Genomic DNA, 14,355 nt, shown 5'->3' on the forward strand with positions numbered 1-14,355 from the left:
TGCAAGAATAAATAATGGTTAGTTGAGTCAAAGTGGAGTCAATAGGGGAAGTAGAAGTGGCAGAGAGAGGCTGGTGGTCATTGAAGGAGTGATGGGGACAACAAAACAAACACCTCTTCGTTTTAACCAAATGCATGTGGTTTTTGGTTTTTACACACATTGAGGACAAATTGGGAATTGCGAATTTTATTTTCTTTTCAATTAGAAACTTTTTTATTTACTTCAAAAAATTAGAACTTTTTTATTGATCTCATTATTTATTTATTTATTGATAACTTACATATACACATAAATGATTTCGAAGTGAGCCAAGAGACCTTGTATATAAATATATCCTTCAAATTCAATGCCTATGAACCAATTGAGTACATAGAATCATGGATGGAAAAGGAAAAAGAAACCATCATAATTTCTATGAGACCATTAGTATTCAATGTTATAAAGATGTTGAGTCTTATTTTGTCCAATAAAAAAAAAAAATGGTTTTCATTACTATTTGTTTTATTTATTTATTATAAAGTCGATATAATTAACCTCACTCTCTACTTCAAGTCTTAAACCTTTGCTCCCACAAGCTCACCTGAAACTCTCTATCTCTCTTCCTTTCTCTCACCCTCTCTCTCTCTCATGTTCGGAGTCACGGCAAGGCTCGATGACCAACTCAGCACCACAACCACACCAACCACCATTTACATAGAACCACCCTCCCAAGACCAGCCGAGTCACAACTCGGACCACCGTTCAATAGAAACACTCGTCGTCGTCTTAGCCGTCATCACCATTTTATCTGTCTTAGCCGGCGTGTTCGCTCGGCTTTGTGGCGGCCGTCATTTATCTGACGGCGGAGACCACGACATCGAAGGTTGGGTTGAGAGAAAGTGTCGTAGCTGCATTGATGCCGGTGTTCCCACTGTCGCCGCCGCTCCTCCACCTCCGCCGCCACCGGCAGCAGCGGCGGAAGAGCAGAGTAAGCCAGCAGCCGATGATCAAACCAAGAAGTGAAGTAAAAAAAGGGATTCTTCGATTTAGCTTTGACATTATGTATTATCCATTAATTTCGAGGACATCTTCCTTTTTTTGTTATGTACCTTAAGTCTACGGACATTGATTTCGGAATTTCCTCGGATGTTTTCTGATTATTATTTCTTTCAAAAGAAAGAAAAAAGTAAAGTTCTTTGTGTACTTTTAACTTTAAATAAATCCGTTGAGATTAGAGACCAACGGCATTAACCAAAAAAAAAAAACATCATCAAGATTTACTTTATCCTCATGTTGTATTTTATAGCAACATAATAAGAGGAACATTCACGTAAAAAGTAAATCAAAATTTTTAATACATTGGACTTTTTAGTTAAGTAGGCCAAAACACAAGGGTTCGCTTAAACGCCTTGGTCCTTTTGGTTGATTATGGGATTTGACATTCTTGTATAAGTTGATTATTGAATGGACTAAGAGTAATGTAGGCCACAATGCAAGAGCTCACTGAAAACTAGGTTAATTTTGGGATTTAACATCTTATTGAAAAACACACTATAAGTAGTAGCATTTTCATGCAAAAAAAAAAAAAAACGCATATTTCGATTTAAGATTTCAAGGCGTAGGCACAAACTTGGTCCATGTGACTTGCATCAAGTATTAACAACTATTTGCACAACTTGTTCTTTTTTTCTTCAGAGAGTACTTAAGAACCTAAGTATGAAATATGTTTTCACTCTATATTTTACTTACCCAACTATATATAATGCTGAAATAATCAATTCACTTTACTGAGATGTTGCATATTCTTTTCATTTTTAGTACTAGTAAATCAAAATATTAGACAAATAATCTTATTAATTTATTCATGGAAATACTAATAATCAATGTTGGTAATTTTATATGTGGACAACAAATCTTTCTACTATTTTCCCATATACTATATATATTAAGAAGCAATACGTAGAGTACAATATACATGTGTGTATATATATATATATGTATTTCTATATATTTATACGTGTATATGTATATTACATAATTAGCTTAAGAGCATTTAGGAGAAACGGTGCCCTGATTTTTAACATTGGCATTTTTGCAAGAAGCTGTTCCTCCTTTTATGTTCACGTTCTCAAGCACAATCCCTTGGCATGGATACTTCTCACTGCAATTCAACGTTATCGCCACATCCGTCGCGCTTGTACCGGATATGTTCTTGTACACAACGTTTTTCACTTGCACGGCGGATCCCTGATAACATATTTCACATTTTCAATCCGAGTGAATTAAGGCTAGTCTAGTTAACAAACAAAATATGGCTAAATCAATCGATCAATCATCAATTACTTGTTCTTCGCATTTGTCCTTGTCGCAGTAGTTCTGGTCGATTATGATCGGATTCTTGACATTTTCCATTCGAATGTTTTGAAATTTAATGTTCTTGGCAGTCCCTGATCCTCCCTGAAATCAGTAATTGACAATTTCAAAACAAATGGTGCAAATTCAAGGGATTTTTAATTATAAAAAACTTTTAAGTGTGGATTTTTGTGAAGAGAATCAAAATCAGTAACCTGATAAGTCTTAATCCGTACTCCATTATCACTCTCAGAGAACTTTGCACCATCCACATTAATTCCCGAGACATAAGCTTTCGAATTGTCGTCCCCCAAGCTCCCAATGCTTCGCATCATAACCATTAATTAAACATAGATCAATATTATTTATATACTTACTTCATTGAATTGAAATTAGAAGTACATCAATATTTTCAAAAATATAGTTTTGCTACCCTTATATAGATTAGGATTTTGAATTTTCAAAAATGAATTAATATAGTAAAGTTCCAAACTTTATGTGCTTAGTTAAATACTTCAAACTAACATTACATTTTAATATAGTTTCACTGCCCTTATATTAGGATTTGAAAGCAAAAAAAATTGTATTGATTTACCTGATTCCGTGACCAGGGCCGCAAGTTAAATCAAAGATTTGAAGATTTTGCGTTCCATCCTCAATGGATATACAATCATCACCTATATAAAAGCAACCAAGAAGATTATGATTATTTCTGAATAAATAAATGATTGATAGCTACCGTCCTTAATTTAGTCTTAGCATGTCTTTGTTACACATACACCATTAAGTACAATCATATATGAATCTTACCTGTTCCGATATCTGAGTTGGAGACTCGAATGTTTTGAGTATTAGTGATATGGATACCATCGGTGTTGGGACTATCGCCGGGAGCAGTGATCACAACATTACTAACTTCAACTTTGTTGCATTTCTCAATTGAAATCTGAATCTGCTGCGCATTTCTTACCCTCAGATTCTTCACATTCAAATTCTTTAGATTGTATAAAGTAAGAGCCTGCATTTACATAAACACACACACACATGCAAATTTCAAAATCAAACGCGTTCACCTAGTTTGGATGTGACGAAATTAATTCTGTATATATGGAGTTTTGTGCTTACGTACCGTTGGCGCTTTTGTGCATGGCTGCATTAAAAAAAAAAAAATGTAACCAATTAATATTAATATGATGACAAAGAAAATTTGACTTACATGATGACAATTAATTAGGTGTAATTTAAATAAATGTACATGAAGATATTTTAAAGAAGATATTGGTGACTATATGTGTATACCTTAGATTTATCGATTTTGCATGAGTTCTGCCACCAGATTTTGCCGTTGCCATTAATAATCCCCGTCGAGCCACCATCGATTGATAGATTGTTAACGTCCTCTAAGATAAGCCAATGGTTTTTGTCTTTGTAATCTGATCGTTTCGTAGATGCTGATAAAGTGCCTAGGATCTGCAGGTAATCAGTAAAAAATATCAACTAATTAATAGGGATTATCTGAATTAAACTAAAGTTGTATAATCAAAAACAAATATTACCTGAAAGTTACGTAGTGATTTGCATGGGCCTCTAAATCTAGTAGACTTAAGGAGATAAGTCTTCCCTTTAGGTATTAAGAAAGTAGTAACTCCATTTGTTGAACATGCTTTTTTCCATGCTTTCTTGAAGGCCTAAGCATATATTTTACACCCATACATGCATACATCATAAATACAAAATAAAATATATCTATATATATAGTATTCATGTTCGGTACACTCTAGATTCCGTAACTAATTATTGATTAAAAAAAAAAATTATACCCAACATTGAAAACATGTAGAGTATAGTACTAACCTGAGTATCATCGGTTTTTCCATCTCCTTTGGCTCCGAAGTTTGAAACACTAACAGTTGATGATTCCAAAGTGGTTTCATCGGAGCTTTTCAAGCTAAGAACATCATCGTTGTTAAGCTTGATCAAGCTATCGGATTCGAAACTTCCATCTTCATGACCATATCCATCATCAACGTTGCTACTCAAAGCTTCACACAAAGAGAGCATCAAAAGAACGCATAAGAAAACAGCAAGAAGTCTGCAACAACGGGCCATTTCGGTTTCGGTTGTGCTGAAAAAAAAAGAATGAGTGTTGTTTCCTTGTGAGTAAGATGAGAATGTTTGCTGCTTTATTTGGGATTATGTAATATGAAATTGAAGAAGTGGGAGGTATGAGTATTTATAGACGAATTGAAGGAGGAAAAAAGTTAGGTTCATAAAAGTTTTAATGGCGTCGGAGGTATGGAGAGAAATTGAGATTGATACGAAAACATCACTTTAAGCTTCAAGCCTTACCTCCTCTCCCCCTATTCTTTTCTTTTCCTTTTATTTGTTTGTTTATTTTATAGTTTTAATTCTTCATTGAGAGTTTCACAGTTTAGTTACGTTTTTTCTCGAAATCAATTTAGAAAAAGAGTTAATTTTCATATATCATCGTATATATACTATTCACAGTAACATTTCATCATGTGTAATTACTGAGCTAAGCAATGCGTGATGTATTTGCATACATTGATATCAAAAGTTTGAAAGACAAAAAATCAGCAAAAGGGACAAGAAAACGTCGTTGTGTCCTGTGTCTCTCAAAGTTCGGTAGTAGTTTTGGGTTCCTTTTTAATATTTCTTGCTTCTTCTCTTTATTGTGTGAGAAAACAATATACTGTATTCATCAAATTTCTTTGTATCGCATATTAAATCTCATACTTTTCTTAGAAAAAAGCTCTTATATTTCTCAGCTTGGCATGCTTAATTATTTAAAAACTCTCATGTTTCCCAGCTTCGAGTATTAAACTACATGCTTTTCTCATTAGTTTTCAAAAGTTTCCTCAAACGACGTCATAGACTTGTAAGTTGTAACTAACATGAGAGTTAAAAAAATAGACAGAGGACTAATCTGGATTCTTGTCTTGGATATGTGAAAATCTGAATATTTTTGCTATCTAAAATGTTAATCATAACCAAACATGATCAAATATTGTATTGAAATAGTGTGACACCTGATTTTCCAAGCTCTAATAAATCTTCTAATCATTAAACCAACATGAATTGGTATACCGAAATTAAATTGTTAGGCGCACTCGTGAGATTAGAATGAACTCATTAAGTACATATGTCCCACTGAAAAAGTGATTGCTATATTGTGGACTTTTAATTAAATAGAATCATGATCAATTATCATTACTTTTTTGAAATTAACACGTTTGCCAAACTTGTTTTTCGAAGCAAGTTAGGATGATAATTGATATATACGAACCGCCAGAGTATAATGTGCAAAAGTACCAAATTCAAATTATAATTGTAAATACGTAAATGGCAAATACCTAATGTAATGATTGAAAAGGTATGGTAAATAATAACGATGTAATTCAAATGATTCATGCCAACATGATCTAATTTGTTGGAAAATCAACTGAAAAGTTGATCGGGAACAACTTAGCATTCAACTCTTAAATGATGAAAAATATTAGTCTCAAACTCTTTAGTACAACACGTCTTGTAATATTTGTTATGATTAGTTAATCAAACCCGATAATGAAAATACCAATTTTCTTCCATAAAATAAAATAAAAAATACCAAGTTACTTTGGAAATTTTGTTATGAATCTTATGATCTACTGATATGTCAAATTATTTTGAAGTACGTATTTTGTTATTGAAAGCATGGTAAGCATTATTTTCTATGATTTCAAGGTGTCTTATAGTATAATTTCGAAGAAACTTGCGGCAAACCGGGTTGCGGCTTAAATAAACCTAAGACATACTACAATGCATGGGACATCAAGAACAATGGTGAAGACTTGATGCCCATACGTATATTCTCAACGATTAAGAAGCACAATTGATCACGAACTTATCCTTATTATACGAATACTTAATCTAATTGTTTTGTGATATAATTACCAATTAATTAATACAAACATTCATATATGTATACGCGCGTATGGTTTCAAAATAGGCAGAAGTTAAAGGCATGTGGGTAGTTTGCTTGAGAGACCTAAAGGTATGGTCGAAAGTCATGTCTTTGGAAATTTATCTAGTCGTTGTTATAACTTGGCCTTAGTTATTGCTTCCTTCTTTGAATTTATCTCTTCTATTTTTCTTAATTAATGGTTAGGATTCAACTTGCTCATCGTTTTCGTGGATGTCAATATTTTCAATTTTTCGTCTTACTTTTTTTTTTTTAAAATTACTTGGCGTTGGTAAAAGAGCAAAGAAAGATAAACTTAAACTCTGGATAAAAGATAGAAAAGACATGTACGTTTGAAATTGAATGCTTTGGGATTCCGTGTTTTTTTTTTTTTTAATAAATCCTATCTGCTATCCGGTTAGCTCCGATAGGAACGCATCGAGGTGCTACATAGTGGACTGGTCCACTGTGTTAACGGTTAGACCCTTACGGGCTACCACTCTGTCTATCCCGAGTTTGAAATGCCTTTCGACTAAGTGATAGGAGGTAGTCAGACCGCCTGCATTCCGTGTTTCGACTGGGGTGATTGTATATATATGACCTAAATTAACGTTTTGGGGTTTTAAGATGTGAAATTAATGGTGTACTATGTTACTCGTTAGAGGTCCTAAAGGGTGTGTTTAGGTGTGTTACGTTTACATGGAAAAATATTCGTTATTTGAGTTTTTTACACCAATCAAGTAAAATATGGAACACAAATCATTCCGTGTTGAGTCGTCATCGATTATCATAAATGGATTGTCGTAAAAAAAATGAATTTTGAAAAGACGAGATGATGACGTAATCAATGGAATGTTAATTTCGTTGGTGTGAATAGTATGGAAGGTCTCATAAAGTTGATGATCATCACATAACTGACTTAGCGCTTGTCATCATTATTCGTATTGACCCCTTAAATTGCGAACTTCTTCTGATTTATAGGTATTGTGACTTGTAAGAGTGTCGGTTTTCGATTTGTTTGGCTAAGACTTTAGATTTGTAAAAAAAAAGTAGCACCAACAATTCTAAAAATAAATCATTACCTTCTTTATAAAAAAAAAAAAAGAAATCATTAGGCTTTCATTTGGTTTATTTCCTTCCAAATAGACCAACTAACCAGAATATGATTGTCCATTTCAACCAGACACTCATTTTTTTTATAGTTTCTTCAACGAGTGAGTGTTACTTACTCTTTGGGGATTTGAGGTTGGCCAGAACCAAAACACTTTAAAAAACTCCAGTTTCATTTGTGAGGAAAGCCGAAAAATAGTTAATTAGGAATTTAGGAGCAAATTATTTTTTAAAGGAATATTATTAGAACAAAACTACAAGGGGGCGGTGGATCCCCAACTTAACGAGATTACATTATTACAAAGCCAAGAAGATACTACAACCATGTATTTCCTAATTTATTGATACCTTATACTACTACAAAATGATGATGAATGACAAAATGGTGAAAGAATAGCCCAAACTACACTGAAGCTTTTTGGTCTAGATCAGAATCTCAACATGCCATCTGAACATTTCCTCACTTGTCACCGGCAGATTCAAAGTCACAAGCCCAACCTCGGCATCGTATGTGAAATCAGTCTCTGTACTTCCAACGGCGCATTTTAATGGACGCTGAGAAGAGTAAGCTCCAAAACGACCACAGCCTCTAACACTGAGAGATATCAGAGCTGTTGGAGAACGGTTATCGCTGAGCGCAGGAGAAGCTGAAGAGACCTCTCCATCGAAGAGTTCATGTTTCTTGTCTGTCACGGGATTGATATCCATCGACTCGATAGCCCCGCTTGAGTTGAACATGTCTAGCAGTCCAATTGGTGCGAACGAGATGTTTGCAGTGATTTCCTGTATAGCCAAATTTCCAAAAGATTTAAAAGGATTTCGTCATTCACATTATGATTCCAAGTTGTTATCAATCCAAGTCATGGTAATATACAACAACACTAAACGTACCTTCAGAGGAGAAATGTGGAAGAGTTCATATTCAAGAACTTTGAGGGTGAGAGGAATTGAAGCACCTTTTGGTAGTCTTACCACCTCACCTGTAAATCAAAACCAAGCTCATGCTTTTAGTATTGATCTGAATTTTCGAGTTTTTGCATGTTTGAGGAAAGTAGATTGATTGATTTTTATACCTGATCTGTAAGCATAGACTATTGAATCTCCACTCCAATCTTCACCAGCCACTTGAGAGATTTGATCAGCATCATCCGCACAGACTGAACCCGTGAGTGTGCCAGGAGAAGTATCATGGATCTGGTTCTTCTTCGTTTCCTTGCACCAACCAGCACCTTGACAGTTGAACACACCGACAATACCAGTAAACTTATTCATGTTCCAGATCTTGAGCAAGCTGAAAAAAAAAATATCAGTTTTCGCAAGTGTTAGGCTTAGACTTAGGAGTGGAAAATAAAGAAGAGAAGAGTTAGTTAGAAAGCAGGCAAACCTGATTCCATCTCTAGCTGGATCAGCGAATAAGCAGTCACGAGTAGGCCTACCCGGAAGCTTAGCACGAAGAACTGAACCATCGGGAAGGACCAGCTTCCTCAATAGATCAAAGTTGTGGTTTCCTGGCTTATCACTGCTCATGTAATTTGACAAAACATATCTCCAGTTAAACCTCTGATTAAACATTAAGTAGTCAGAACAAAAATTAAGTTAAAAGATGAGATGAAGGCTTTACCTGACATAGATTGCGCATCCACCCACTGCACGCGCTGCAGCATGGTACTCTGCAGTTGGGTGTAGACTCTGAAAAACATCAAAGCTTCAGTTAGAAGTGAACTCATGCTTCTTAGACTTGTAAAAACATAAAATTTCTCTTTACTTACATGGAACATATCCCAGTCAGGTTGCATGAACTCTCCAAGGAAAAGGCTGTTGTATGCAACCGATGCAATGTGGATGGTGTGAGAAGCAGGATCTCTTGGGTAGAAATCATCGGATGCTCTAACAATAGCGGTTTGTTTCGCGCTGTAAAGTCCGTCTGTGTTGTGACACATGCAAGATATGCAACCATTATCTGTGAAGTTCCGGGCAATGGAAGCTTCTAAAGCTTGATGGTAGCTACGAGTGAGAGAGACTCTCCCGCCAAGACCAGCACCGAGGGTTTCAATGATGTTCTGGACATCAACTTTGACTCCGTCTACACCACATGAAGCCAAGTATGAATGCAGTTCGTTGTAGAAGTTGAAAACTTTCTTCGGGTTGACAAGTCCAAGACCATGAACAGCAAGGCTGTCCATTACTATATCTGGTTGGTTCCCTAAGACACCTGGGGACTGAACTGGGTATGCTAATGCACTATCATAGTGTTCCATCCCAGAAGCAGCGGGTTTAACTCCACCCCAGTATCCAGCTAAAGCATGCCAAGCATAAACTTGCCTGTGAGTAAAGAAGTCAAGCCATGTGAGTATTTCAATTGCTCGATGTTGTGATAAAAAAGGAGTTCAGCTTGAAGACCAGCTTGTTACAAATAAAGAAGAAAGGACATACTTCACGTTATGGCGCTGCTTCGCATTGTCAACTACACTCTTTAGTCCTGATACTTGCGTGTCCTTCTGATCGCTCTTCTGAAATTTTGCATTCTCCTTGATACCAACAAGCCTAGTAGCAAACCTGCATACATAAGAATGCAGAAAAAGTTAGCATTTTCCAATAAAATCTAACAACTGTAGGATATCCTCAAGCTCGAGCTGCCTAGTGAGCACACTCACACCTTACTTATGAACTAAAGATTTGAAAGTTCCAATGCACAGACTGAAACAGATGAATCTAATTTTTTTCACCCACATGAGCTTTATTTTAAAATACTCAAGCCTCGATCTAGTTTTGCTGGACTATTATTTGGTGAACTGTATTTAAGATGCCCATCTACATGTAGACAAAAATAAAAGACCGAGAGATCTTACTGTGCTCCTTCCTGAACAACGCAGTTTTCATCTTTCTCTTTGTTTTCTATTTGTTGCCAACCATCGTCTATGATCAGAAACTTTGGAGGGGTACCTCCTCCAGAAAGACTGCAATAAACCAAACACATCAGTGACTCTTATTAACTTATACAGCGTTAAGTAACTACAAGTATATTAACAATATGCCGCTCTACTTCCATATGAAAGTACCTTTTAAGGCCTTCATCAACACCTTCGGCAGTCACATCTGTGTAGAACGCGTCCCATGTGCACCAGCCAAACCAGTCAAGGAAAGAAGGAAGCTAAACAAACAAAGACAAAGACAATGGTGAGATCATATCAAATCAGAGTGAACTCTTTCTGTGACCAGAGCCATGAAATGTTCACTCACCTTCTTCTTCTCACGATGATGAAATGTCTGCATGTGTCTCTCCACAGCCCTGTACAACACAAAGGATTACCGCATAAGAAAACATATATAACCTTCACATCAATGAAACAGAGACATAACATAATATTTTGGCTATTTTTCGAACATACTTTACGGATTGTCTGATAACTTCAAAGGGATTGGTTCCAGCATGAACATAGACAAGGTGAGTTCCCTGGCTAGTTTCCACCGCCTTATCTCCTGCAAATACAGAAATCAACCAAAACGAAATTTAAATTCTTAGGTCTGGAAGTTGTGAGCTAGTTTTTATAGATCATCTGTACAACAAATTCCCGTACCGCTCTCAAGACAAATCTCTATCTCATTCTTCTCATTTCCTTGGAGAACAGCTCTGAACTGGCCTTCAAGAAGAGGAAGAAAGACGGTATAAATAGTCGGAGCATCATCCCCATTTCCTTCAACCTCATCCTTGCTCTCCAGTAGCATGAACTGTGTCTCCAAAGGAATGTCTTTTCCACAGCTTCCCATTCTCTGAGTCATCCACCATAGTTTAAACCGGAAACAGCACATGAATCGAAGACCCCTACGAAAGATATAAAAACAATAAGCTTAAAACGACCATCAAAGGACCTGAATTGCTCAAATAAGTTATAGGTGCTTACTCCAATACACCGACGGGGAACACATGAAGACTCTTGCTTTGTTCAAACGTCGCGCCTATAAATGCACCGGAAACGAATCCATTACCAGTAACCGGAGTTAGGATAATGTTGTCGGGGATTTTGGTAAGGATAGTCTTCCCTTGAACAACGAGGTTGTCGTTCTGTACAGAGATATTTGATGTAATCGTCATCTTTTCGACGCCGCTTCTAGATTAACTGTCTCAGATAATCACAACAGATAAACCAACAACGTTAAGAAACAGATCCTTCAAGAGGAATTAAACAAACAAAATCCAAATTAGAATCTTTCCAAAAATGGAACATGAATCTAAAGATGCCATTTGGAGATTTCAAATATCATTCAGCGAAGAAACTGCAGATGAGCGGTGAGACAAACGGAATCATCATCGGAAAACTACTATCCTAACGGAGCAACAAACTATCAAATCGAAACATAAATCCGCTCCTACCTTAAAGGTCTAGAAAATTCGAAACAAAGACTTAAAACATTCAATCAAATTCAAGTTCGAAACATAAGATTGAAACCAGAAGTACTCACCGGATTGTTTCTTGTTTCGTCCGAGCGAGAGAACACGGCGATATGAGGGTGGGGAGATAAACTCGAGTTTGCAGAAGCTAAATGTTGCTTGTGCAAAAAAACAGCGAACACGGAAACGCCGCCAAAAGTGGTGGCGCCGTCAATGAAGATGATTCAGTTGTGAATAAGTAATCGGAACGGTGTGTGTGGCTAATGAAGGTGGCGGAGAAGACGCTTTATATATGCGAGGAGATTTGGCAAGAGCCGTTGCGATGTTGCCACGTGTCATATTATTACCTTTTCCCGTGGAGATGAAAAAGTTGCTAGGAAAAAATCGTGATATTTTTGTCTCTCTCTTATTTGCTGAATCAGAGACAACTCATTACAAAAAAAAATATAATATTTCTGTTGTTCTTTTGTTTTTACTTTCTTTCGATTGAGTCAATTTTTTTAAACCTTTTTTTTTTCCAAAATAGCATTACATATAAAAATATAAGAGTGAATTATAATAATTGTAGTGGATATAAATTAAAAAATAGTAGTTTAAAATCTATTAAAACATAGTAAATTTAGCCTAATTTAAAATGTCAACTACAATGAAACGGTGAAATGTTGTTAGTGGAGAAATTGCTAATCTGAAATGTTGAAATTTTGGTTGTTTCAAGCTGGTTGTGCAAGAAATCATATTAAATATCGAATCAAATCAAATACGAAACTATAAATCGTAGTTAATTTTCACTCTTGATTCAAATCATAACGAAGTCCAAATGTACAAGAAACGTGTAACGTAGTTCCATACGCGTCTTTTTAAATTAAATTTCCTAGTTGAATCGCGTGTCTTAGGGAATGCCAGTAAGGCAGTAACATATATACACATGCATCACCGATTCACCCATAAGTTTTACGTATCTTTAATTAATACTATTTGTTTGATTTTTTTTATAGTCCTAGGAAATGACATATCTGTATTGTTTTTTTTTTTTTTAATAATCGTGGTCATCCCAAAAGCTTTCTAGGCCCAAAGACTAATTTACGAAGCCTTGCATTCGGGTACGCTTTATCCCATCGTTAAGGGAGCGGCTAGGTGACCAACCAGAATCGAACCCAGGAGGGGGAACTCACTGCTGTGAGCCCTTTACCAACTGGAGACATATCTGTATTGTTGCTGATCAAATTTGAAAACCTTAAGGACAAAGTCAATTCACGAGTCTGGTTCAGTGGGTATTCAGGTATCTCGATAACATCACATTATCACATTGGTCATTGGTGATATTCAGGTATACCTCGATTCTTGGATTCAATATTTTGTTCTAAAAGAAGACAAAACTGTGACATCGGATAATCTTCAAGGCAAATAATCCACTTTTTTTTTTTCTTAAGTTGCAAGTAATTTTATGTTATAAGTTAAACGAGAACATCTCTTTAATATGAATGATGTATGCGTAAAATTATGTAGATGTACTCACTCTTTAACGAGAACATTAAAAAACTTCATCGGTTTTTCTTTTTCTGTTCTGTCAAAATAAAAACAAATCGTTTTTCGTCTATACAACATGGTATATGTGCTATTATATTTTTTTAAAATAACATAACATGCATAGTCTAATTATACCGGATAATGGTGAAACATGTTGTAAAAAACCAAATTGATATTCCGGCAAATATTGTATGGACCGAAGACCGAAGCAGTTCCATTAATGCATGTAAGTTGGTTCAGAGAACTTAAAAGTTAAAACCGTCGCAAAATATATATGAACTTTTCAACAAAACGACGATCGAAGCCGCACAATACTATAAACACACGATATAAACAGAGTAACCGACACATGTTTAATACTTTACTTTAAATTGAGAATTCGGGAGATGATATTATGCAAGTTGTGTTTTAGTTTGACTCCTTTGCGGAGCAAAACATAACAACGTCGCTGATGAGAGATACGGACCGTAACACATACACATCACGTGATGTCACGATCCTTATCCGCTTATCTGGAACCACGTGTGTGGTCAACACTCGACGACCGGTTTGAACCGGGTTGATTCATCACTTGTGGCTGCTCTTTCGTACTAAAAGCCACTTCTTGTTATAGATAATCAGTACCGTTTTAATCTATAGAAAGATTTTGGTAAAACTAAAAAAAACAAACTCTCTTAATAAAAAAAAATTTAAAAATATATTGGACTCAATTTCTTCACTAAATTTTTTGAAAATGATATTTGACCCATAGCAAATGCCTATATTGCCATAGAGTAGAAACGGACTTGTGGATAATACATATAACGACACACCAATAATTAATAATAATGAATGTTACGATAATGTTTTAAATCGAATCTAATACATATACGTAGGTCCGTCGATCGGTATGGATTATGAATATAAGAGTTTGATATATATCGACTCATTAATTATTTTACGGATTATCTTATCGTTTTTCTTTGTTGGTTTGCATTTCGAACACTTGGTTTTTTCTCCTTCATCGATTCAATTAAAACGAAAAAGAAAAAAAAGA

The 14,355-nt window shown here is 35.5% G+C and overlaps 3 protein-coding genes across 3 annotated transcripts; 1 reads left to right on the forward strand and 2 right to left on the reverse strand.

Moving 5' to 3' along the window:
* The first annotated feature begins 499 nt into the window (after window positions 1-499).
* Window positions 500-1,191, forward strand: LOC9314226. The gene has a single exon (XM_021023984.1). It carries the CDS (start codon window positions 628-630, stop codon window positions 1,000-1,002), a length of 375 nt encoding a protein of 124 aa, XP_020879643.1. The 5' UTR covers window positions 500-627; the 3' UTR covers window positions 1,003-1,191.
* Window positions 1,192-1,234: 43 nt separating this feature from the next.
* On the reverse strand, window positions 1,235-5,214 carry LOC9312492 (polygalacturonase ADPG1). Its single transcript, XM_021023983.1, has 9 exons — window positions 4,186-5,214; window positions 3,888-4,019; window positions 3,631-3,801; window positions 3,461-3,481; window positions 3,142-3,349; window positions 2,927-3,008; window positions 2,547-2,655; window positions 2,323-2,436; window positions 1,235-2,226 (listed from the first exon to the last, which is right to left on the reverse strand). The coding sequence occupies exons 1-9, from the start codon at window positions 4,438-4,440 to the stop codon at window positions 2,023-2,025; spliced, it is 1,296 nt and encodes a 431-aa protein (XP_020879642.1). The 5' UTR covers window positions 4,441-5,214; the 3' UTR covers window positions 1,235-2,022.
* A 2,398-nt stretch (window positions 5,215-7,612) lies between these two features.
* On the reverse strand, window positions 7,613-12,062 carry LOC9314227 (probable galactinol--sucrose galactosyltransferase 2). Its single transcript, XM_002878113.2, has 14 exons — window positions 11,864-12,062; window positions 11,305-11,520; window positions 10,981-11,225; window positions 10,792-10,882; window positions 10,643-10,691; window positions 10,462-10,553; window positions 10,252-10,359; window positions 9,836-9,958; window positions 9,172-9,724; window positions 9,024-9,091; window positions 8,787-8,921; window positions 8,476-8,693; window positions 8,294-8,382; window positions 7,613-8,185 (listed from the first exon to the last, which is right to left on the reverse strand). Exons 2-14 carry the CDS (start codon window positions 11,493-11,495, stop codon window positions 7,826-7,828), a joined length of 2,322 nt encoding a protein of 773 aa, XP_002878159.1. The 5' UTR covers window positions 11,496-11,520; window positions 11,864-12,062; the 3' UTR covers window positions 7,613-7,825.
* Between the last annotated feature and the right edge of the window lie 2,293 nt (window positions 12,063-14,355).

The sequence above is a fragment of the Arabidopsis lyrata genome, assembly GCF_000004255.2.
Source record: "Arabidopsis lyrata subsp. lyrata unplaced genomic scaffold ARALYscaffold_5, whole genome shotgun sequence".
NCBI lineage: Eukaryota > Viridiplantae > Streptophyta > Magnoliopsida > Brassicales > Brassicaceae > Arabidopsis > Arabidopsis lyrata.